Raw genomic sequence first — 24,196 nt, 5'->3', positions numbered from 1 at the left:
ATGGCATATTTTCATTTCTTTTCTTGGAAAAAAAGACTTTTTTGCATCCATGCTGGGTTCAAGGTACCCAGCACTGTCGGACGCTCTTCCGAGGTGGCTCTTACTCTGGACTGGAGGCCTGGGGTTCAGGGACCAGGGCAGGGATGGGACCTTGGGCTGGGGCTGGACCTGAGGCTGTGTCTGAGGCAGTAGGAGGGGACAGGGCAGGGACCTGGGTGGATGTGGAGGCCATGTTTGTCAGAGTGGCTCTTCCTGAGGTAGAGGGCCCACTCCACTGCAGCCCCCTCTTCTCCAGTCTCAGTTTCTTCTTGATTTCCTTCACTTCGGCTCTTAGCTGCCTTCTTTCTGCTTTGAGGCGCTGTCGTTCGGCCTTGCGCACTGTCCTGTCTCCTCGCCTTGGGAACCTGGTTTAAAATGTCATCAGGAACACCTATTTGTGGACTATCAAATGTTTATTTTCCAAAAACAAAATCATCAAAATTCCCATTGATAAGTCATTAATTACAGTAATCTAGCTGCAAGAATAATTTACAATCCCACTTTGTGTGTGTTTCTATTCATATTTTCCTTCATTAATGCAGAGTTATCCTCAGATTAGGTTGTTTACCTTAACTCTCCTGACATTCCATGTTCTGGGATGGAGAGAGGTGTCTTGGTTCTCACGAGGTTGTGGCTAGGGTCATGGCTATGTCTGCACATCTCACACAGGATGCAGGATGGGCACACGCTGGCGGGGAAAATAACAAAGACATTAATGTAAACATTTACACAGCTACTTAAAAAACAACAAGCATGTACAAATGGTTAAAAACAATGTTGTGATGACTAGAGTTAATTTCATGCATACCTGCATTTGTAGGCTCCTTCAGAGGTGAGTTTGTTGCAGCTGCTGCAGTTTGGGGTGTAGCCAAGGGATCCATTCGAGGTGGAGGGGCCTGGTTTGGGTCCCATAATACCGCCAATAGCCCCAATTGCCTCAGGGGGACCTTCAGGGGATTTGTGGGTACAACACTGGACAGAAAAGTCGCTGCACATTCTTTCTACTACCTCCTTTACCACCTCATCCTTAAACTATGAAAAACAGAAGCAGAGCACAGTATTTTATTTAATCGCAAATCAAAAATAAAATGTTCAATGTAAAACTACTGCTTCACAGCAGCGGTTAAATTTTACCTTCTCCATGTATGATCTAAACCACATAGGAGGGGGCTCATCATCTGGTTTGTTCCCCTTGTTATCTTTTACTGCTACCTGCATGAAAATACACCATTCTTCAGTTAAGTCACAAAATCAGAGATTTTAGCTTTTAATAAATAAGCACAAACCTTTTCCTCAACAGGCACAAAAACTTAACTGACTTGAGGCACCAACTTTATTAAAATGATTTCAAAGGTACTGCACATGTGAGAATCTATAGGGAGAAGAAAGTTGGGGGGAAGAGTAGAATTACTTACAGCTTCTCGCTCAGGGGTGACCTGCGTGCCTTTGTCCACTGTTTTAACCCTTGAGGGGTAAGGAGGAGCGGGTCGAAGGTCTCCTTTCAGCTCCTTCACCTCAGTCTTCAGTGGGCCCCCACAGGCCTGTCCTTTCATCTTGTACACATTCATGTGCAACTGGTTTCCCTGCTTCTCTGCACTCTGCATGGAGAATTAGCATAGAATGCAAACCGCAGTCAAGTGACATGAGAACACACAGTAGCAACGTGATGTGTGTACAGATGCATAGTACATATACTGCACATATATTCTGTTATTTTCACCATTTGTTCTTCTATAGCTTTAGTAGTCTAATTAAGGACACAGTTGTGTTGTTTATGTCTTAAGTGTAGTTTTACAGTGCAAGTTCTCTATGTAAGGATATATACTATAGCAGTGGTTCTCAAACTGTGGTACGCATACCACCTGTGGTATGTGGGCTCCCTCTAGTGGTACATGTGAAGTCTCCAATTTTTTTTAAAGATTGAATAATATACCATGTTCTGATTGAAAGATTTCTGAAAAATTAAAATAGTTCTGCTATCACTTCCGACATAAATGAAGACAGAAAACTAAACAGCAGCGACGTTTTTAGGGTTACTGAAGTTGGGCTAGCTGGTACATAATGATGGCCAGCGACACAGCTATGTTAGCATAATATAAACACAGTGAAACTGGAGGCTGAACGCTAACTTTTTTTCCACTTGATAAAAGTTAACGTGAGGGTTCCCGATGGGTTGGGACAAATGCAATCACATGGCAGGATGCTGTAAATGGACCAAACTTCAGTCAGGAGAACGACTGAGATAATCCATCCAAAATACGAGGTTAGTCATTAATATACTGCTGCATGGGCTGGGCTGTAGTTACACGGTAAGGTTTTAAAAACTGAGCTTTAAAATGAACAGGGGTGATATAACCGAGAGAGGCTGACAGTGATCAATGCCATTTTTAGGGGCTTGTTCAGATTAAATAGAACAAGATACACAACAAAAACACAAGAGCCTTAATAAACGCAGAGTAGTTTAGACCCAGAAGCAGGTTTCATCACGTCATCACTTAAAGATTGGATATCCCGCCTGCTGTTAATGTTTTAATGCAGTACAGTTGTTAGTATTATCACTTGTCACATCCTGTTCATGACAGTTAAAATAAATAACATTCATAAAATAAATAAAATTGTCTCGTGTAAACTGTATATGCTGTTAAGTAACCCTATACTACTGTACTTTAAGAGCCATATATTTTATGAGGTGGTACTCTTTTTGAAAAGTTTGAGAATCACTGCTCTACAGTAACAAAAGCTATCACTCTGTCATTTCTGTTTAAACCTAGCACTGCTACAGTACCTTGATGGCTTCTTCATATTCATCTGTGGGGGGAAAAAAACAAACAAACAAACAATAAATAACTTCACATTTTGTGACTCAAATCTGTATTTTTCCCTGGTATTTTGATATGTTCATGTAGGGGTACACCAGGAGTAAGGGTTAAAAAATGTAGGTTCCAAATGTATTAACTTTCCAGCAATGTATCTTAAAACCAGTTAACAACTTAAAAGACACAGCTTGACTCCACACATCATTGTTTACTGTTATGCATATTATGCTACATGTCCTGCAGGCAGAGCTGTGAGTATTCAACACAATGCATACAAAACCGGTTTGAGCGACACACATTTTTTATAACTAACGCAGAAAAGGATGTTGATCACAATCCCTGTAACCAAAAGGCAGCTGCCTCCACCATGGAGTGTTTGAGCCTACAATAGAATTACCCATTTGTTTTACCTGTGCATTTAAATGTCTTTGATCTTAACACCCCACTGTTGTCTTCCAGGCCCCTGCTGTGTTACCTTTTGTCTCTGTTTAACACCTTTGTGTGGACCACATGTTTTGCATGGCCTTTCAATGGTTCACATCGGTTTAGCTGTTGGTAAGTCCACTGTATTTAGGTAAATGTACCACCAAAGCAAATTCTGAAGACAGGACTTGACATAATTTCTACAATACATGTTATGAATGCCAATATTATCTATCATAGATCCATATCAGGTTAGGAATCTATCAGTTGGACAGCTTTCCTGAATAAAAAACAGGTCATTAGGGGGTGACTATGCATGTAAGCATAATGGGTTAGGATGTAGTTAGGGAAAAGAGTCTTTGTTATCTTAGTTAACAGAGGTTTGTGCTTTTTCATGATATTTTTCAGCCATCTGATAATCAAACATGTATTTGAATTTTGAGTATATTAAACCAAGCTTTAAACAAATGCTGGCTACATATATTTTTAACAAAGTCCTGGTGATTTACCTTTGAAGGAAGACCTAAACCTAAACATATTCAACATAAAATATATAGAAAACAAGTAATTAAATATTGTCCTCACCTTGACTGTTTATGCAAATCTGAAATATAAGGTAAATGAAAAATTAAAAACTGAACTTGGACTCTGCCAAAACATTAGCACTGAAAATCTACTATGTACACAATCCCTTACCTCTTCATTGTCTTCATCAAAGTATTTCACTTGAAAGTGGTTGATCCCAAATGATGCTTTGATCTGAAAAGTAACGCAGAACAATTGAGAACAGTTCAGTTTTTCTCCTCACACGTGTTAGGAAAAACATGAACCATGTCTGAGTCAGTGAGAAAGACCTCCACAGCTGGATACTGTATTATACATATGTAGTAACCTTAAATCAAACTGAGCACGTCCTCACTTGTGTGCCTATATTTTGTAAAGCTCCGGTTGGCTTAAAAAATATTATTTACAAATACATTATTGTTATTGTCGTAACAACATCGATTATCCTTTGGGAGCTCTGTTTATATGTCTAGGCCAAAACGTCTAGGCCTACTTTTTCACTAAACTGCGCCAGCGTTTAGCCAAGACTCTGCTAGCTGCTTACCCCAGACTTCAACAGCTTCCCACTCCAATTTATCCATATCCTGAGCCAGAAACCTCTTCACGTTCCCCCGGAAATTGACTTTAATAGTAACAGGGAGCCCCATGTCCACCGTCTATGGGTGCTTAATGGCTATCATTTGCGTGAAACCCGGCCTGTGTGAGCCCCGCTGCCCTCGGATGTTTTCTCTTGTTTACATCGTCAGCTGCGTCTAGAAAAAGACGGTGACGTTGCGCGCAAGCGCAGTCGCAACACCGCCTCCGTCGCATGTTTATTGTCGTCATCTTTAAGCTCACGAAGTGTGGCAGACAAGTGATAAGCCACACGTTTACAGGTGAATTGAATGCTGTTGGGACAATCGTTCTGCTCATATTCGACTACATAAGATGTCTTCACTCCTCAAGGTGGATAGTGAAATTAAAACCAAGGTGAGGTTTGGCCTTTTGTGAATTCCAGTTGAGTTTATACTGCGTGTTGTTGTTGCCATGTTCTTTGCTAGCATGTTAGCCACATTTAGTAGCATGATGTGGGAGCTCGGATAAGGCCAGGCTAAGAGCAGCTACCGGCTAACCGGTTTCTTGTTTCCCGCCTACTGCAGTACACCTGTCAAACCGTTCCCCAGGTGTGGTGTCAGGGTGGCGCTAAGCGTAACGGGGATCTAGATGAAGTTTGATTTACAGCCCCCTGTGCTGGGAAAATGGTTGCTGCTACTACGACCACATGCACTGAAGAAGGCCTGAGCCACCAAGTTAGCTAACTCAGCCAGCTGCCGTTCACACCGGCGTTGAGTTACCAATGCTAGAGGTTGTCTCTCACACTGATGACCCGGTCATGTGTTTAAAACTGGACCAAAATAAAGTTTACTGTCGTAAAATGAGTATTTTTTTTTTGGTATTCAAACTCTCGTACGTCTGTTTGTGTTTACAGGTCGCTGCTTTCAAGGAACGTATCACCGCAGAAGTAAGTCTCTGTCTTACGTTGTAAATTAAATATATACATGCAGAGTTTATCCTGGCTCATAGCGAGCCTTTAGGGGCCTGTAGTTAAGGCGTAAAGTCTGCTTCTTTATTTAATGGAAGCCTGCGTCCAGCTATGAGTAAATTAAATCTAACTTACTAAAGGGGGAAACACCAGTCTGGTACTGGTAATACACCTTTTGTTCTATTTGAGCACTCAAAGCACTTTCTATTAAGCCCCATTCACCCAATTGCACTCTTTCACACACACACACACACACACACACATTCAAACAGCATTTTTATCTGTACTTGAGCACTGTTTATCTGACATTCACACACACTCACCCACACACACACACCCCAGTTGATGGATTGGGGACAACTGGGGTTAGTATCTTGGCAAAGGATACATTAACACATGTAGTGGAGGAACAGGGGATAAATCTACCAACCTTCTGATGTGTAGCTAGTGCGCAAGCTCACAGATATAGATGTTTCTATATATGTATAGCTAAATGTGTATATTTGGTGAGCACAGTTTCATACACACCTATTATGACTGTGATGTCCAAGACTCCACTAACACTGCACATTTCTTCCAGGCAGAGGATCTAGTCGCCAATTTTTTCCCAAAGAAGTTACTGGAACTTGACCATTTCCTCAAGGTCAGTTAATTGTACATTCAGCTAAATAAAGTTGGCATAATTTTAAATCTTTGTGGATAGTTGAAACTCATTCCTTCCAATGTATTATTTGGCGTTAAAGTTCATTATCTGTTAGTCAGTCTTTACAGGGCTCGCAAAATCGCTAGCCCGACGTCCCGGGGCTAGCGATTTTTCCAGTCGGGCTACCAAAATCCATTTCCGCCCTGCCCGTCGGGCTATCATAGGAAGGAAAGATATGTCAATGCTTTTGCATTCTTTCACAAATGTAGCTGAGTAATTATGTCATCGATGAGCCACTGTCAATATGTGACACATTGAAATCGCGTTTGAATTGCGCTTGTTTTTTGCTTTCACTTTCACTTTGCGATAGCGCGAACTGTGTATAGAGAGCAGCAGCACTGATTGGTAAGTCACAGATTAATTGCGTACCAATTCCTCTGGCATCGTCTTATCAATCGTTAGCTTACTATCAAACATGACAAGTGAAATCTCCTGCAGCAAGCTTAAACATGTGATAGAGGTTGATTGCGCAGAGAATTGCTGACCGTTATGTAAGTACGTGTGTAAAAGCAGATGGATTTACGCAGGTATTTTAGTTCTGCAGAGTCAAACAAGACAGGTCAGGGTGAAGAAGGGGCAGCCAAAGAAAAGCCTACCACAAAACGGAAAAGTTATGACAAATCAGACTATGAGGCAAAAGGAAAGCGCAGCTTTTTTGGTTTCATGGACAAAAGAATTTATGTGGCTGGAATATGACGAGCTAAATAACATAATGTTCTGCCGGGTGTGTTGTGAGTTTCCCTCGATTTCTGAGTCGACAAGCGCCTTTGTTACTGGGACCAGTCATTTTAAGAAAGACCCCATCAGAACCCATGAGAAATGCAAGAAATGCATTATTGCTCAGTCTGCAGTATCTTTCCCAGAACAAACACCAATTGCAAAAAACATACTAAAAATAAACCAAGCATAACAAGAAGTCCTGAAAAAGCTGTTTAGAACAGCGTGCTATGTTGCAAAGAGTGAACTACCATTGGCAAAATTTAGCAGTCTTTGCAAACTTTAAAAAGCAAATGTCCTAGATCTTGGTTCCACTTGCCTCTTACCCGTGATTTCAGTGGAAATTTCAAATTCAGGATCTGACACAGACTGATTCATGTTCTACACAGTTCTTGCAAGCTCATAGAAATTTCTGTTCAATTAGAACCAAATATTTGAGTTGATGGTTGTAATTTGTGTTTTAAATATTTTTAGACTGATGTTTTGTTTCCTTTACAATATTATACATTAAAGTATAATATTGTAAAGGAAACAAAACATCAATCAAAAAATTGTCCTCTTTTTTTTAATTCGGGCTACTTAAATTTATTTTGGGCTACCAAAAACTGACGAGTGCCTGCCTGAAGGGCTACCAGGGATTTTGAAATTTTGCGAGCCCTGCTTTATCAGTTGTCCAGAATTAAAATAGTAACAGCCAGTAACCCTAACCCCCTAACCCTAACTGGTCATCAGCAAACATAAACATCTCTATAAAAGCAAACAATTTGAAGTCCATCATTTTCCAGTGAGGTAGGTTGCTCACAAGAGGAAAACATTGAAATGGCTGGTAATAATCACTGTCAACTCGCACTCAAGGTCACACTATACAATGTTCAGATGTAATTTTTGTAAGAGTTATATCTCTGACTTTACAGGCCTCAGTTAGAATGTGAAATGTTAAAGTGCATGACAGCACAATTAAAGACTGGACTAGTATGGCTTGTTTGTAAGATTTGCTGGGAGAAGGCTCTTCAGCCACAGGACCTGGCCACCTTCCAGTCACAGAGGCGACCATGAACTCCTCTCTGTCCTAAAATAAATTCAGATGTGAGGCCATCTGTTTAACAGCTAAAGTTGGGTCACAAAAGCCAATGATCTTCAACAGAATGAGTGAAAAAGAGAGAATAAGGTGTTTTGTGTGGCAGGGATTTATGAGACTGTGTATTAGTAAATACCTGTAAACCTTAATGAAGTGAAGCAGCATATAAAGAGTGGGCCAAAATTCCTCCTGTAAGAGACTGATATCATACAGAAAACCATTCAGGTTGTTGCTGCTAAAGGTGGTTCTACAAGCTATTGAATCATGGTGTGTTCTTAGTTTTTCCTCACACTGCTTCTGTCCTATCGCTTGGTTATTGTTGACTACATAATGATATAATCATATGAAGTCTTGGACATTACTGTATATGTCACTACATAAGTCATATGTAGTTCTTCTGTGTTTGTATTCATCTGTTTTTTTCAAACCTTCTAGATCATCTTTTTTGATGTCCTGACATGTGAAATAGATTAGATTTGGCAGCAGATGTGCTTTCTTCTTACCATGTCTGTATATTTATATTTGTACCATGTCTGACAACTAATGTTCTCATTTTTTTTCAGGATCCAAGCATAAACATCACTGAACTGAAGGAAATTCACTCAGACATAAATCTGCCAGTGCCAGATCCCATCTTGTTCTCAAATCTCCACGACGGACTAGAAGCGGTGAGGATACATTTTAGAGTTCGATTTCGTATGGTTACAGTAACTGTTGGTGAGGCAAGGATGAGAAGTTGTTCGTAACTGTTGCATCTCTCTCACAGCAAAATGCCAAAAAGAGGAAGCTGGAGGATGGAAGTGCGGATGACATGGGTAAGTACAGTTTTGCTAGCTGAATATTTAGTCTGTATTTTATGTATTTTTAACTTTTTACTCCTTTATCAGTGACTGGCACCAAGGTCTTTGTCATGCCTGATGGGATGATGAAGAGCAATGCAAACCTTGTTGATCTTATTGAAAAGGTCAAGCCCGAGATCAGGACACTCATAGAAAAATGTAACACAGTAAGTAAGAGCTCTAAAGTCTTTCATCTAAGTAAGTAAGTTATTTTGGCCATTTGGCATACCCAGCAAGGAGCCATGAACTTACAACAAAGCTAGGAATGTGTGACAAATGAAGGCTTACTAATGAAACAGGAGAAGCAAGGCACAGATTTAAGAGTCGGGACTGAAAACAAGCAAAGGGTATTGAATTTTTCTTTTTATAAGATGACTATCACATGCTCAGCATCAGCTAAAATACTGTTGGCGTAAGTGTTTACTTGTCAGATGTTGCATCCTCTTTTCTTATCTATATTTGTCTCTTTCTGCAGGTTAAAATGTGGGTTCAGCTCCTCATCCCCAGGATAGAGGATGGGAACAACTTTGGGGTGTCAATCCAGGAGGAGACAGTAGCTGAACTCAGAACAGTTGAAGGGGAGGCTGCATCTTACCTCGACCAGATATCAAGGTTTGCAGAACCTTGCAGAAATCCCAATCTCATATGAACATCCCAGCTTTGGGATTTGTCTTTAAAATGTGAAGTCGCTTTCATATTAAGAGACCATCTTTGTCTTTCTTCTGTACCTCCAGATACTACATCACAAGGGCAAAGCTGGTTTCTAAAATAGCAAAATATCCACACGTGGTAAGTGAATAGCTTAAGTACTAGAAAGTAAAAAGCCATATAAGCTGTACTATAGATGTCAAAGTCTATCAAATGCTGAGAAATTAACTATTTGCTTTTTTTTTTTTTTAAAAAAACAATTTCTTTCAATTAAGAGTTTTTCCTTTATACATATAAACAAAAGGAGAAGAGAAGGATTACAGATGATTTGTACATTTGGGATAATTAACCTATACACTTAAGGCTGTAAAATAACTATTTGGGTTTTATAAGAAATATTGAGAGAAAAAGAGAAAGCCTTTAAAAAATATGTGGTCTTTGGTTTTAGGCTGTAAACGATGACATCTAGTGGTTTACAACATGTATAGCAGCCAGTTGCAGCTAGCGCCAAAGGTACAACACCTTGCTCATTTACAATTTGTTACTTTTGTCAGAAAGGTTCAATTTATATCCTGTGTGGAGAGAATTTAAAGTTTTGGCAAACTGCTCTAACTTTGTGTCCTTAAAAAAAAAAAACCAATAAAAATAAAAATGTCAGTATTTCTCTGCAGAAAATTAAGAGAACATAGATTAAAACAAAAGAGTTTAAACTTCAGGGAATTCAGTTTGTCCAGTTGTGAATCAGAAATCATTGTAAAACCATCATGTGCTTGGGTGTAAATGAAAGTGACAGCAGGTGCACTGGAGAGGCAAAAAACAAGATGAGCTTCAACTCCTTTACGTCTGTCACATGTGCTCAGTGTAGACCTGCGCCCATTTGAAGAGAATAGGGTGCCAGGGAGGACCTGCCAGTTCTGGTGTTCTCAGTCGATTTCCCTGCACGGTGCTGGTCGGTGAGCACAGGTCCCACTGAAGAACACCAGGCCCTCATGCCACCCTCATGGAGTCAGTTTCTGACAGTTAGATCATTAACATCCAAACCAGTGGCCCACTCAAGGTCTTTTTGTAAAGGCTGTGGCAGTGTTCTTCCTCACAGAAAGGAGCAGATGTAAGTGCTGCTGAGTTTAAAGCAGAGTGTGTTTGTATATCTGGAAGAATTTAAAGCTCTTATGTGTTTGCCTGTTTCTGTTAAAACTCTATGAATCGGTCACCCTTGAAAAAGATTTTAATCTCAAGGTGCATCGTGGTTAAATAAAAGTTGATTAAAAATTGTCTTGTTGCAGAATTGAAAGTTCTTATTATCAATTATCCTTTAGTGAAATGACAAACTCAGCCTATCTGCACCCATTTCCACTGACTTCGGCAGTTCTGTTTTATATTTAAAAGAAGATGTACAATTAAAAATAAACATAGAATCAACTTTTTTAAACAGGAGGACTATCGGCGCACAGTAACCGAGATTGACGAGAAGGAATACATCAGTCTGAAAATCATCGTTTCGGAGCTCAGAAATCAATACGTATGTTGTGGCCTTCATTATTTATCAGCATCTATTTATACTTGCCTGCATTCAGAAAGCAGAATAACTGATATGTTTGCTTGTTTCCAGGTAACGTTACATGACATGATCCTGAAGAACATCGAGAAGATCAAGAGGCCTCGAAGCAGTAATGCTGACGCTTTGTACTGATGTTCATCCAGCTGTCTCAGCATCCACCCACCCACCCCACGCCGTCTGCCCCCTCGTCTCTTCACCATGCCTGTTGAGCTACAGTAGCCGGGCCCTGGTCCGCAGGACTACAGCTAGACATTCACCTTCTCCAATACAATCAAGACAGCCCAATACAAAGACATAGCTTCTATAGATGGACACATGTTTTGTTTTGTTTGTTTTAATTGTAAAATATTGTTTTTAAACCGTTTGAAGAGTATTCACTCAGAAAATGGGGAGACAGATCATAAGCCCTTTTCAGACGTGCGCCAGATATCATTGCTATTAAACTGATGGCAGTCTGTCATGCACTCATCAATTTTATGTTAATGTTCCTCATGTTTGTTCGTAATTTGCAGAGAAGTTCTTGTGTGCATGCAATATGTGGCAGCTAGTATTATCCGTATAAGCGGTGAAGTGTCACCACACTTGCATCTCTTTCTGAGTGCAGGGCCTCTCTGTGTATGTGCAAGGAGCTGTACCCCGTCATTCCCACTCGGGCTTGGAAAGGATAAAACTTTTTCCTGGTTTAGTAATCCCAGAAGAATGATTTAAGTGGTGCCGATGAGATAAAATACTATTAAAATGGTCTTGTTGCCGTTCAGGACCTGCGCATGCCATTCTGCTACCGCATGAATTCAGGATTTTGCAGAGTGAATAAAAATGTTAAGCAGTCTGGCTCGGTAAAGTTAAGATGGCTGTTTATTTGAAAAGTGCATGTCTGAAAGGGGCTTCTGATATCAAAAAGCGCTTTGTATTTTTTAATTTTAATTAAACATTTTGTCCTCAGATCCTCGTGAACGGCCTCATTTGTAGCTCTTAAATATTCAGAGCAAAGTGGTTTGTCATTATTGCCCATTTGTTGTTTTAATTATTTTGTCTTATATTGGACTCCTGCTGCATCATCAGTACAGTGGTTCATAGGAAATGCAAAACATGCTGTTAATTTGTTCTGCGAATGTTACACATTGCGACGTGTAGATATCACAAAATATGAAAACGATGCAAGTTTTAAGTCGTGGGCTTAAATGATTTCAGTGAAAATTCATGAGTCAAAAGCTTCTTTTATGTTGGAGCACTCATTGTATTGAATAAAAGACTGTTTTTTGATAAGACATTTGGAGGCATGTTGTAGGGGTTTTTTTTTGTTTGTTTGGTTTTGAAATTTGAAGCAAAACATCAAATACTGGTGTGACATGGATACAATGTTCCCTCTTGACCTGCAGATGTCGCTGTGGCTTGTAAGTGCTTGCTAGTTTAAGCCAAGGTGTAAAGGTCCCGACTTTTGTGTGTTTAAATATCAAATCCTTTGTCCCATGTGCATTTATTTCACACAGAAGTCAGCATCCCAAATATATATAAAAGCAAATCCACAGTTTAAAAATTAAAGGTCAAGTGGTGCTTAATGGGATTGCACTGAATGGGTGTCAGATAGGAAAGTTTTGAGGTAACTTTACTCTCATGTTAAGCAACTCAAAACTTGATTCCTAAAATTTAACTAACCAGCAGATTATGATATTATAGATTAATTGGCTACTTTATTAGGCGCACTTTTTCAACTTCTCGTTAGGAGAAATATCTAATCAGACAACTGCATTGCAGCAACTCGACACCTTCAAGTATGCAGACATGGTCAAGATAGCCAATTGAAGTTCAACCTGATTATCAGAATGGGGGGGAAAGATCATTTAAGCAGCTTTGAATGTGAATGTTGATGCTACACAGGCTGGTCTGAGTATTTCAGAAAGTGCTGACTGCTAGGAGGTTCCTACACAACCACCTCATGTTTACAGATGATGACTGAAAAATAGAAAATATCCAGTGAGCGGCAGTTCTATAGGACAAAATGCCAAAGTTCAGAAGAGAATTGAAAAGAAACTAAAATAACTCCTTGTCATAACCAGGTAGAAGAACATATTAAAGAGCTGCAGCAACAGCAGGAGATCACATTGGTCAACACTCCTGTCAGCCAAGATTGGGAAAGTGAGGCTACAGTTCACAGACTGGAAAAACATTGCTGCATTTCTGCTGCACATAGTAAGGTCAGAATTTGGTGCAAACATCATAAAAGCATGGATCCAGCCTACCTTATGGCAACGGTTCAGGTTGACGGTGGTGATGTAATCAATACCTGAGGATTGTTTCTGACCATGTCCATCTTTTTATAACCACAGTGACCCATCCTCTGATGGTTGCTTCTAGCAGGAGAACGCCCCGTGACACAAAGCATATGTTTTGTTTTTTAAATTATTTATTATGCCATTTTTTAGCCTTTATTGATAGAGAGACACTGAAGTTAGACGGGAAAGCAGGCAGAGAGAGAGGGGAAGAGATGTAGTTACAGTTTTGTGTTTGTCATTAGTTTTTTAAATCTTTGGTATTGTTGTGGTATTGTTTTTACTTCTGTTCAGTTTTGATTAATTAGTTCAGTTTGTATTAATTTGGTGCTAGTTTTAGGTTTAAGGCATAATATGGGAATTGTATATGTCAGAGGTAAGTCTCGCACACTTGCACTCTTTGCAGTTAGACTAATACCCAAAGTTTAATGCTTTTCTTAACTTTGAAAAGCTGACAAGGGGCATGAAGGACTTCACTGATCAGACTAGACTATGCATATTTGTGAGGCATGTTTTTTTAAGCACCTTTTATGCCGACACTTCTTTTTATTTATTTATTTGGTCCAGAGCTGCATCTTTAAGTAAATATAGCAAAGGTTATGTGAGGATGAGAAGATATATTCAGTGATCTGCAAAGTCTGCAAAATTAGAGCAGGTCATGCACAGCAGGTTAACAGTTCAATTCTTAGCACTCCTAGTTTGCATGTCAGTGTTTCTTTAGTGAAATTGCCCCAGATGCATCCTATGTGTGGTATGCCATGCATAAAATTCAAAAGTTAATTTCTCTTCCATTTTCCCTCCGGTGTGTCTTTAACACCCTCCTCAATCTCAAACAGCCGATAGTTTTACAGCTCAGCCTCCCATCTACATAATATAGTATATTTTTTATTACTAAAACGAAGCAAAAATGTTTGTTTTCCCAAAAGTTGCAAGAAACAGTGATAAGATCTGATCTGTACATCAGAATTGAGGAGAACAACCAAGGCGAGCTGACTATTGTGACTGTAAACTAATGTAAACAGTTACTCAACGTCCCTGACGTAGTTGTCTGTCCCCCTGCCTCCTAGTCACGCAAACGCAATGCAGCATACCTGTACAAAGAACTCCCATATAGCTTCTTGAGATAAGAACCGGAAATAACTAGAACAGCGTAAGAAGAAAATGAGATAAAATGATCAAAAAAGGGGCACTTGGTGTTTGCTGGTGGGATGTGTCGTGATAATCACTGGGCCCTGTTAAGATTAAGTATGATTTATTTTGTAAAACAGTGCAGTGCTGGTCAAACCTTTTAGGCAAGATAACATGGGGCTGTTCTCAAAAACAATGCCATATAATGGCAGTCTCTATCTGCTTTATTAAGCTATGTTACAGTTTGGTTGTTCCAAGCTCTTCCAAGAACGCTTCTTTGGTGGATTAAGTCTTCTTATGTAATCCCAGACTGGCTCCATGATGTTTAGATCTACGAGATCTAAGTTATCTGATGCAGGACTTCATGTCCAGCGAAGTTACCACAGCGACCACCTTCAGTTTCCTGCTTTTTCTCATTACCACAGCAACTTTAGGTGACCTATGATTGCATTCAGTTGTACTTTACGTTGCAGTTTCACAATGTAATTAGCAGTTTTATAGAGGTGTGTCTGTGATAATATGATAGTGACCTTTGTTTGCAATCCTGCTGATCTCAGTACCATACATCCAAAGCTGCTTCGATAGTTCGTCACCTGAACAAGGTTCTATTTTTAAAGCCTTATGAGGCCCACGTGTTGTCGGCAACGCTTTCTGCCCCTTGACCCTTCATGTACCTTTGAAAGCGCATGGCTGTGGTGCGAGGCAGTGTCACTATGTGGGATTGCCGAGTGAGTGGAGCATGCTCTGGTTAATATTTAATGGTTGTTCTGGCCAGAGAATTAATCAGTATCAGTCTGAGACATTCTGAGAAAACTGCCAGGGCTGCACCGCATTTCTCAAATAAGCACGAAAACATGATCACAAGAAACAGTTTTTATTTGTTTAAAAAATACTATTTTTTTGCTGAGGTGGTGGCTGTGTGTATGTGTAAAAATCTTTATCTCATATATACTGTGGATGTTAAAGAAGCTTACAATATTACAGACACTGAAAAGACAGTTATTCTAAACATGAAAACATGACTAAATGTAATTTGATGGACAAAAATAAACCATTATTCAGTTTCAAGGAGGTTAATTGTAATAATTGTAGCAGAAGTTCCAATAAGACCATTTAAAAAACAATTGGTAGAAAACATTTGTAGAAAAATGTTCATATTTTACTTAAACCCAGCTAAATTAGAAGGCTGCTAGCACTTTGTAGAGCCAGGAAAGATTGAGCTTAGCTTAGCATATCCAAAACAACAACAACAACAAAGGTTTAAGATGACTTTTTGTGTTTTACTTTTACCCTTTACTGCTCATACCGTGAAGGGGACGGTCAAATTGAGCAAATGTGGTCTATCAGTGAGCTTTACAGCAATTATCTGAAAGTGCTAGGTGGGTGTCTACGTCCTTTTTCTGTCCCTAAGTAGTCTAGATTCTGGGAATGGTAACATCCAATTAAATGTTATTGTTCCAATCAGTAAAGTAGCCTCTTCCCTCTGCTCCTAAATGGTAACAAAGCCAGCACAATATCTTCAGACATGTTCCAAAAACTCTATAGCAAGTTTCCTAGATATGGAGTTAACCTAGACCCAGATTAAAACAGAAAAAAACAGTGAACAGTACAGATGAGCCTTAATCCATGTCTATTAAAAATGAGAAGTAAGAATCCTTGTAAATATAGAACATTAATCCTCCAGTTGCCTTAAAGCTACAAGTTTTTGCCTTCTGTCTTTACAGGGTAAATCTTGCTGAGAGCCCAAGGCACCAAAGTAGTTGGGATCAAAAGTGCAACAGCACTTTTACCAAAGGAAAGGGCATAGAAAGTCATATGGTTTTCAGGGGAAAATGTCCATCCATCTAACAGGTGAAGCAGGGATACAGAGATGACAATACATCCAATCCTGAAAGGGGCGTTCATAATCTTCATCTTGGTTGTCTTGTAGAACGGTGAGTGCAGACCGAGGCCCAGACCAAACAGGCTGCCCATGTTCCGCAGGAGGCTAGCAAAGGGGGCAGAGTCTAGGTGAACCCACTCTGGCCTGATGCACCACTTCTGGGCTTTCTCCATGGTCCACAGCAGGTCCACATCCAGAGCTTTAAGAAGCACATAAAAGCCAGCAGCAAAGGAGGTGAGGAAGAGGGTAATTAAGAAGTACTTCTTCAGGCTCGCGCTGTAGATCCATTTCTCCTGGGAAACAACTTCAGCTACCAGTGTGCCTAAGATGAAAACAGACAAGGTGGTTTATTAAACAGGGACAATGTGTAACATGTACACTCAATAAAAAATATTTGAAGTAAAAATGGTCTAAGATATATATCATATTTTTGTAATTTTGCCATTGCATTTACACCTGAGCCATATTTTAATTCTTCTTCTACAATATTTCTTTGTTTGATCTTTAGCATTTGCTCCTAAAAATATGCTACTGGTAGTTGTAGGCTACATAATAACTCAGTAAACTTAATTTCCAACCCTCACAAAATGTTTTTATGAAAATTCTGCACATCAAAGTCCTTGTAAAAGTCAACACTTTATCGACTAGAGTTCTTTAGATGGACTGACCTGTAATGATTCCTGCAATAACCTGGTGTGGGAAGTGAGCAGCCATGTAGACCCTGGACATGCATACCACCAGCTCGACCAGGCCCATTAGCATCCACAGGCCTATATACAAAAATCTGACAGGGACAACACTGATTGTAGGTGCACAGAACCTAAAGACCCCAGAGAGCCAGAAAAGGTGATTGTATTAACACAGACTCACCTGTATAGCAACGAGGGGCACTGTTTTTCTCTTGCAATAGAGAGCAGCGCTGTTACCATCACATACCAGACACCAGCTGCACCCATGGCATGACCTGAAGGACTTCCTGCAAAGAAAGAAACTGGGCTTAGTATTTACTAATTTAGAGTGAAAACCAATCAGTCGGTTCTTCATCTATCGTGACGACCAATCCTCGTCAGACTTGGCAGTTGTGTTTGCAGGTGACCAGAGTAAGCGCAATACCAAGTCTGAGGGGGTTTGAATATGTCATATTTTGCTGAAAGTTGTTGTTATCTTTTATCTTTTTTTTTTCAGTTTCCAGAACGTTAATACATACATAACACATGTTTAAAATTACAGTACCCCCCACCCAAGAAAAACACTTGCACCTTGTTACCTTCCCTTCTACTATTAGGTATAAGGACAGAGATCTCTCAAAGAAACTGGAGCAAGATAAAAGGCACTACAAGTTTATTACCTATTTATCACCATTAAAGTCATACCCATTCACAGAAAGTCGTGTACAGTTGCCAATTGTTACAGCTATCATCTGGCAATGATATACTGGAGTATTTATCAGACTAATTGTGCACTGTGCCAGATAAATCTTATCATTCTATTATGACAGACTAGTTCTATTCAGTTTTCATGCGGTCCGCATGCCTGTCGTGAGCTCTACCTGGTCCAGTTTCACATGTGATGGGGAACTGCTGGAGTGAAGGGGCCGGTCCTGCTCCATAAAACTTGGTCTCATGAACCCACCAGTAAGGTCTTTCCCCAAATAGAACCCTGCCACAGTGAAACAAACAAACAAACAAACAAAAAAAAAAAACAGGAAACAAATCATGCAACTGTTCCTTTTTTTAATGTTTAAGTTTTAAGTTAGTTCAAGTTGGACTCTTTCACCCAGTTACCATTTTAGGACCAAGTTGAGCCAGTCTCCGATGACAGCCACCCAGATGAGCCTGAGTGCCGTGTCCCTCCGCAGGTGGAACCAGATCGGGAACAACCAGAAGACGTGGTGTGCAGATCGGCCACTGTGGATGCCAGATCGAACAAACCTTCATATTTGCCATATCTGGTCTGCAGATAGACAGCCAGCTCAACGCCCCAGCTGTGTAGAAGATCCATGATATCACAACCCAGACCTCTTTCTGAGGATGATGCTATGAAAATATTGTCTCTTTATTGGTTTTTTTCTTGGTTAGGTTTCAGCAAAGCTCTTTGAGGCCGTCCTGTCCGTTCTTCCACTGAATGATTCCCACTGGACTTTACTCAAGGCTAGCAAGTTTGTTTAACTTTGCGACAGTGCAGACAGGTCACTTAACCTTTACACCTCAGGGGGCCCCCTCTGCTAAAAGCTATCGTAACAGAAAGCAGCAGCTACCCATGGACAGATTGCAGACTTCTAGCAAAGACCCGTTATCTCTACTTGTGCCTGAACCCCAATGTGAGAAACAACAAAATTGGTTTTGAACTTTTCATAAACATGTCTCTGGAAACAGAACAAAATATGAGCTAATCTGTGCAGATGTCCCCACCAGACCTTTATTTCATAAGAGTGCAGTACCTTATGTTCCACCTGCTATCTATTTTTTTTCTTTTTCTGTTTTGTCACCAACTATCTCATCAGCTTTGTTTCATCCCAAACTCACTCATTTAATCATTGATCTCCTTATGTAATATAGAAATGGCTTACTCCATCATTCTGAACGGCGGCATGTTTTCACTAAAAAATCAATGACATAACTGATAAATTATTAGTGAGAATGTGCACTTGTAAGAAGGGAAATATGAAAAACACGGCTATCCTTTATTAATGCCAAAGTCAAAGCCACGTGGACAAAATTGAAGAAGATGAAGATGACATTTAAAAATAGTCTGTGGGTCAGCAGAAAAAAAATCTCTCTGCAAAGTGTTTAATTTGGGTCACACTTGAGGAGGACAGCCACTGATCGATTGGCTCCCTCTCTCCTGTGACTCTCTCTGTACAGTGATTCTAAGATAGACGATTGACGTTTTGTTTTCCTGTTATCTTCCCAACTTGTTTGTGTGACATGCCTCCCAAACTCTAGTGACTCCCGGTGTTTTATTACACATGCGTAAGGTCCAAAGATCAGCGTGTGCATGCGTTTGGGTAGTGGGTCCCTTCGCTATAAAAACAGCCAGCTGTCTCGCTGATAACAGCACTCTCTGTTCTTCCACTCACACATCACTAGACTGAGATTTCTTCCTCTTAACGCTAAGATGCTTAATGCCATGATGGACGCCGTGCAGGGTTTCGGGGTGAGCAGCACCCACTACCTGCAGACCAACTACAAAGATGCCCAGGGCTTGTTTCTCTGGGTCTCCTGGGCGGCTGATCTGAGGAACACCTTTTTCATCTTCTTCCCCCTTTGGTTTCACCTGCGGGCTTCAGTGGGCATCAAGCTGATCTGGGTGGCTGTGATCGGAGACTGGCTTAATTTAGTGTTCAAATGGTGAGCGTATTTTTTTAACTGATATATAATCGTGTGAAATAAGCTTTTTTTAGATGGTAACTAAATGCATGTTTCTGCTGTCCTCTTCAGGATTCTGTTTGGAGAGAGGCCGTACTGGTGGGTCCACGAGACAGCCTACTATGCAAACGCCGTGCCCCCTCACATCGAGCAGTACCCAATGACCTGTGAGACTGGACCAGGTGAGAGACACCACTATTCATGCACGGCTGCATTAACTTGCGTGAGGGTAAAAATAAACCGACTCCCATTAGCCCACAGCTCCTCTCGCTCTGCATGTGTTCCTGCCTGAACTTTACTTTGAAGTAAATTGGCCAAATCAAATAAATTATCATTCTAAAGTTCTACATCTTGGCACTCATCCTCAAGATAAAGACCTAATGCTGTCAGGTGATATTGTGCTTAATTCGTACATATCACAGAAAGAACGTTTCTTTTGTATCCTCTGGTTTCCGTCTGCCTTTCTGTGTGGAGTTTGCATGTTTCCCCTGTGACACAGTCCATAAACATGCATGTTATGTTATTTGCAGTTAGGTTATTTGGACCGCAGCCAAACATATGAGCTTATTGAGTTGTTTAAAATAAAGTTAAAATAAAATAGTGGCTATCTTTTTCATTCATTTATTACTTAGGTTAAAAACAACAGTGAATGAATGAGCAGTGCAGGTTGCTCTGGCCCACATGTTAATAACTGCCTTCCTCCCTCTGTCTGTGTTACCCAGGCAGCCCCTCTGGCCATGCTATGGGAGCTGCAGGAGTCTACTACACCCTGGTGACCTCGATCCTCGCCATCATGACCAGCAACAAATCCACAAACAGTCAGTGGTGAGTCTGTAACTTTATTTTTCCTTTCTTGGCCCTGCCGATTTTGGTGTTGTTTACCATTTTTCTCCATTCAGAGCTTATCGCTCTGGACACACTATCTCTTCGTGCTGGGGTTGATCATTGACTTCTGAGAAGTATTGATTGAAAACAGGGTGTTAAACACGGGTTGTTTTGACGTGCAGGCAGCTGAAGTTCTCATGATAAGAGAAGAATAACTGTGTTTATTGTCACAGTGCTTCAAAAGATTCTCTTTCATGTAATCTCGAGCTGCTGGAAATCAATGAATCTAAGCTGTGTGAATTTGTACTTCAACAGGTATCTGAAGGCTCTTCTGTGGACACTTTTTTGTGGGGTCCAGGTGTGTGTCTGCCTCTCTAGGGTCTTTATTGCTGCCCACTTCCCCCACCAGGTCATCGCTGGTCTTATCACAGGTGAGTATTTTTACAGTTTCAGTGAATGGCTGGCTATGCCTCAGTCGTTCAGTAAAATATATAGTCAGAAATATGGTCAGTTATTAAGCCTGCAGTGGTATGATAAGTAACGCAAAATGTTCGCCTCTGCTTTCCTAATGTGGGTCATTGTTTTCTAGGTATGATTGTGGCTGAGGCCTTTAACAGAACTCAGTGGATCTACAGCGCCAGCATGAAGAAGTATTTCTACACGACTCTGTTCCTCACCTCCTTCGCTGTTGGCTTCTATGTGCTGCTCAAAGCTCTGGGTGTGGACCTGCTGTGGACCATGGAGAAAGCCCAGAAGTGGTGCATCAGACCAGAGTGGGTCCACCTGGACACCACGCCTTTTGCCAGCCTCCTCCGCAACATGGGCACGCTGTTTGGCCTGGGTCTGGGCCTGCACTCCCCCCTCTACACCGAAACCAAAAAGAGCAGCAGCCCGTTGGTCAAAGCAGGATGCATCATCAGCTCTCTGCTCCTGCTGCACCTGTTTGACTCCTTCAAGCCTCCCACACATACCGCTGCCCTCTTCTACCTGCTGTCATTCTGCAAGAGTGCCACTGTGCCACTGGTCACTGTCAGTATCATCCCATACTGCGTGAACCGATCTCTGAGCCAGCACAACAAAAAGGCAGTGTGAGCACCAACTTCATATCACAAAGACTAATGAAAAGGAAATCTCTTCCTATTAAAACACATTCCTTTGGTGCTTGTTTTATCCACACGGCCACGTGATCCTCAGGAAAAGCTTTGAGATCAACAGGAAAATGCATTTTGTGTTATTTGGACACTGAACCTTGAACATTGTGTGACACTAAGTGAAAGCACTATCCGGGATGCCCAGTGACATTCACAAAGAACTATTTTGAATATGCGACAACACGATAATGACGCTTGTCCTGGACGGTCATTCACGACTTCAGTATAGTATTTTAACTGTATTAGTAATGTATTTTTTCAATGTCATTAAAAGTATTTTTGGGACTGTTGAAATATTTTTAAATAAAAATTTTGTAAATGTAAAAAAAATGACTTGGTTCATTTTTAAAAATGTTCTATTACTGGAATGTACCTTTAATACTTGACTAATGACCATTTTCTTCCGCTTAGACTAAGACTTAGATTTATTCCATTTTACTCAGATACTCAGCTTTCTTTTTTTTTTTTTTAAAAAATCACACAATAAGAATAATATTCAGAATAATCTCAATTAAAAGAAAATAAACAGAAAACAAACACTTTTAACTCATTATTTGCAATTTATTATCGTTGCACAGTCATGCACTGTACAACAGTACAATGAAATTGGTGTACTGTCCCACATCAGTGCTTAAAGAAAAGAAAGCAGTAACCAACAATAAATAACACATATGCAGTATAAAATATACTATATGTGCAGAAATGAAAGGTACAGTAGGTGCAGAGATAAAAATACATATGCAAATATTAAAAGGGGCTCATCAGTTTAATCCAGGGGTGTCAAACATAAGGCCCCAGGGCCATAATTGGCCTGGTGAAGACTCAAATCCAGCCAAGTGGACAGTTTTCAGATAATGTGAAGCAATGTATCGATTTTAAACTTAATACTAAAAAGTATGTTCAGTATTTTCATGTTTTACAGCTTTTCCTATTGATAAAGACTTCCTACCCTCACTGTCATTCATCCTACACCAAAATAATAAACAATTAAATGATGGGAAAGTTCCTGTTATTCACAGTAAACTAACAAAAAACTTTATATTTTATAATTACAGGGCAGTGCAATGAACTATCCATACGTCTTTCTGTCATTATACACATTTATCATGTAGTTTTACTGAACAAAATGAGCTGTATGTGGCCCCTGATGTAAAATGAGTTTGACATCCCTGGTTTAATCTGTTTACTAAAACAGTAAAAAGGAAAGAAGAGAATAAAGTTTAGACAATAAAACAACAAAACGATAAAAGCTGAAATGACATAAAAGTAAATTTAATGAATTACCAATTACATACAACTTTAAAATGCTTACTTACTTTTTTATTAGAAAAAAACAACAGAAAATTGTTATATTTGCACACACACACACACATAGACATTTTTTAAATGGGTTACATTTTATTCATTCTTATTTTTACATTAACTACAGTTCTAATACTCCAATATATAATGTTGTTTAAAATGCAATATTTTTCTCTGAATCATAGCATCTACTTTAAGTAAATTCTTAAAGTAGATGGAAATGAAAGTACTAAGTACTTAAATGTACTTACATGTACTTATTCTATCCTGCCTCCATTTGGATATGCAAATCAAACAATATAGTTTGATAAATTAGCCTATAGTGGAGAAAAATGCATGCACTAGCATACAATTGGACAGTTTTTTAATATGTTTTTACATCGACTTATAATAGATCCATAGGAATTTAATACAGTTAAGAAGAAGCTGAATACCTGACATGAGACTTCATCAACTTTGTTGTTTTTTTCCCCTCTTTTGCCAGAGACACAAATAAAAGCTCACTGTTTAAAGACATTTCCAGCTTTGCTCTATTATTGGATTCCTATGGGATCAGATAAGCAGTAAATCTTGGACACTGAAAAACAGACCTGATGTTGAATACATCAAGAATATATTCGCTCGTCCTCACGTCCCCTCCAGAGACCCCGTGTCCCATTTGGCTGTTGTATAACCTCATATGATAAAGATAACATTTTGGGATGATATCAATAATTAACTCAGATCCGTTATCTCGACTTGCAGTGATGACAGCGATTTCCCACGTCATACCCGTGTCTGTGGGCCCGTCAGGCACACGGGGCCGAAAGTGCACACTGAACATTCAATATTTGCCATTCTGTGTTTTGCATAATACACACGTGACATGCCTGATGAACAGTTAAGTGGGACACAAGAGGAAAAACACCAAGTAAAGTGAGATTTGCTGCAGTTGCATAAAAATGCGTAAAGATTGATAGAAAATTTAATTTAAAAGAATTTGGCCGCTATCACAAAGCGGTAGAGTTTTGCTAAGCATCCGTGCAGACATAAAGAGACAAAGACGGTTGCTGGCTTGTCATTGGCAAATTTGTGCCTTAAAAAAAATCAGGAATGAGAACAACAAGCTCTCAGAATCGATGCAATCACTGAGTCTGTCACATTCTCAATGACGCACATGGATGCGCTCACGCAGTTCCTAATACCCACTAACTCCATCTCTCTCAGACACGGGAGGTCTGGACGCTCAAAGGAAAGGTGTGTGTGACAGAGAGATGCAGGTAAATATTAAAGTCCCAGCTAAAACACGCATATTATTGATACTTTTGCTTGATGTTTGAATATGTAATGCGGGTACTCTTAGAGGACTTGATATATAGTGTCG

The 24,196-nt window shown here is 39.9% G+C and overlaps 3 protein-coding genes and 1 pseudogene across 3 annotated transcripts; 2 read left to right on the top strand and 2 right to left on the bottom strand.

Annotated features, from left to right (window-relative positions):
- Positions 1–7: 7 nt before the first annotated feature.
- LOC134622762 (next to BRCA1 gene 1 protein-like) lies at positions 8–4,489 on the bottom strand. The gene is made up of 9 exons (XM_063468120.1): positions 4,394–4,489; positions 3,975–4,037; positions 3,864–3,882; positions 2,825–2,847; positions 1,455–1,637; positions 1,174–1,251; positions 848–1,071; positions 608–727; positions 8–404 (listed from the first exon to the last, which is right to left on the bottom strand). The coding sequence occupies exons 1-9, from the start codon at positions 4,487–4,489 to the stop codon at positions 101–103; spliced, it is 1,110 nt and encodes a 369-aa protein (XP_063324190.1). The 3' UTR covers positions 8–100.
- Positions 4,490–4,666: 177 nt separating this feature from the next.
- LOC134622765 (proteasome activator complex subunit 3-like) lies at positions 4,667–12,166 on the top strand. The gene is made up of 10 exons (XM_063468122.1): positions 4,667–4,811; positions 5,311–5,343; positions 5,945–6,007; positions 8,426–8,530; positions 8,629–8,677; positions 8,750–8,868; positions 9,177–9,313; positions 9,436–9,490; positions 10,782–10,868; positions 10,959–12,166. The coding sequence occupies exons 1-10, from the start codon at positions 4,770–4,772 to the stop codon at positions 11,037–11,039; spliced, it is 771 nt and encodes a 256-aa protein (XP_063324192.1). The 5' UTR covers positions 4,667–4,769; the 3' UTR covers positions 11,040–12,166.
- A 3,834-nt stretch (positions 12,167–16,000) lies between these two features.
- On the bottom strand, positions 16,001–18,188 carry LOC134622764 (glucose-6-phosphatase catalytic subunit 1-like; annotated as a pseudogene).
- A 1,079-nt stretch (positions 18,189–19,267) lies between these two features.
- LOC134622763 (glucose-6-phosphatase catalytic subunit 1-like) lies at positions 19,268–21,742 on the top strand. The gene is made up of 5 exons (XM_063468121.1): positions 19,268–19,537; positions 19,628–19,737; positions 20,278–20,380; positions 20,696–20,811; positions 20,970–21,742. Exons 1-5 carry the CDS (start codon positions 19,305–19,307, stop codon positions 21,470–21,472), a joined length of 1,065 nt encoding a protein of 354 aa, XP_063324191.1. The 5' UTR covers positions 19,268–19,304; the 3' UTR covers positions 21,473–21,742.
- Positions 21,743–24,196: the final 2,454 nt, after the last annotated feature.

This window comes from Pelmatolapia mariae, unplaced genomic scaffold (assembly GCF_036321145.2).
Source record: "Pelmatolapia mariae isolate MD_Pm_ZW unplaced genomic scaffold, Pm_UMD_F_2 NODE_ptg000196l+_length_24196_cov_1, whole genome shotgun sequence".
Lineage (NCBI taxonomy): Eukaryota > Metazoa > Chordata > Actinopteri > Cichliformes > Cichlidae > Pelmatolapia > Pelmatolapia mariae.
This window is presented reverse-complemented; position numbering and strand designations above follow the sequence as displayed.

Coding starts and splice junctions, on each gene's coding strand:
- LOC134622762 (XM_063468120.1), bottom strand. CDS start 4,489: ATGGGGCTCCCTGTTACTATTAAAGTCAATTTCCGGGGGAACGTGAAG. Junction 4,038..4,393: donor TGGAGTGGGAAGCTGTTGAA/GTCTGGGGTAAG, acceptor GTTACTTTTCAG/ATCAAAGCATCATTTGGGAT. Junction 1,252..1,454: donor TCACCCCTGAGCGAGAAGCT/GTAAGTAATTCT, acceptor ATTTTCATGCAG/GTAGCAGTAAAAGATAACAA.
- LOC134622763 (XM_063468121.1), top strand. CDS start 19,305: ATGCTTAATGCCATGATGGACGCCGTGCAGGGTTTCGGGGTGAGCAGC. Junction 20,381..20,695: donor AAATCCACAAACAGTCAGTG/GTGAGTCTGTAA, acceptor GTACTTCAACAG/GTATCTGAAGGCTCTTCTGT. Junction 20,812..20,969: donor CATCGCTGGTCTTATCACAG/GTGAGTATTTTT, acceptor ATTGTTTTCTAG/GTATGATTGTGGCTGAGGCC.
- LOC134622765 (XM_063468122.1), top strand. CDS start 4,770: ATGTCTTCACTCCTCAAGGTGGATAGTGAAATTAAAACCAAG. Junction 5,344..5,944: donor AGGAACGTATCACCGCAGAA/GTAAGTCTCTGT, acceptor CATTTCTTCCAG/GCAGAGGATCTAGTCGCCAA. Junction 8,678..8,749: donor TGGAAGTGCGGATGACATGG/GTAAGTACAGTT, acceptor CTCCTTTATCAG/TGACTGGCACCAAGGTCTTT.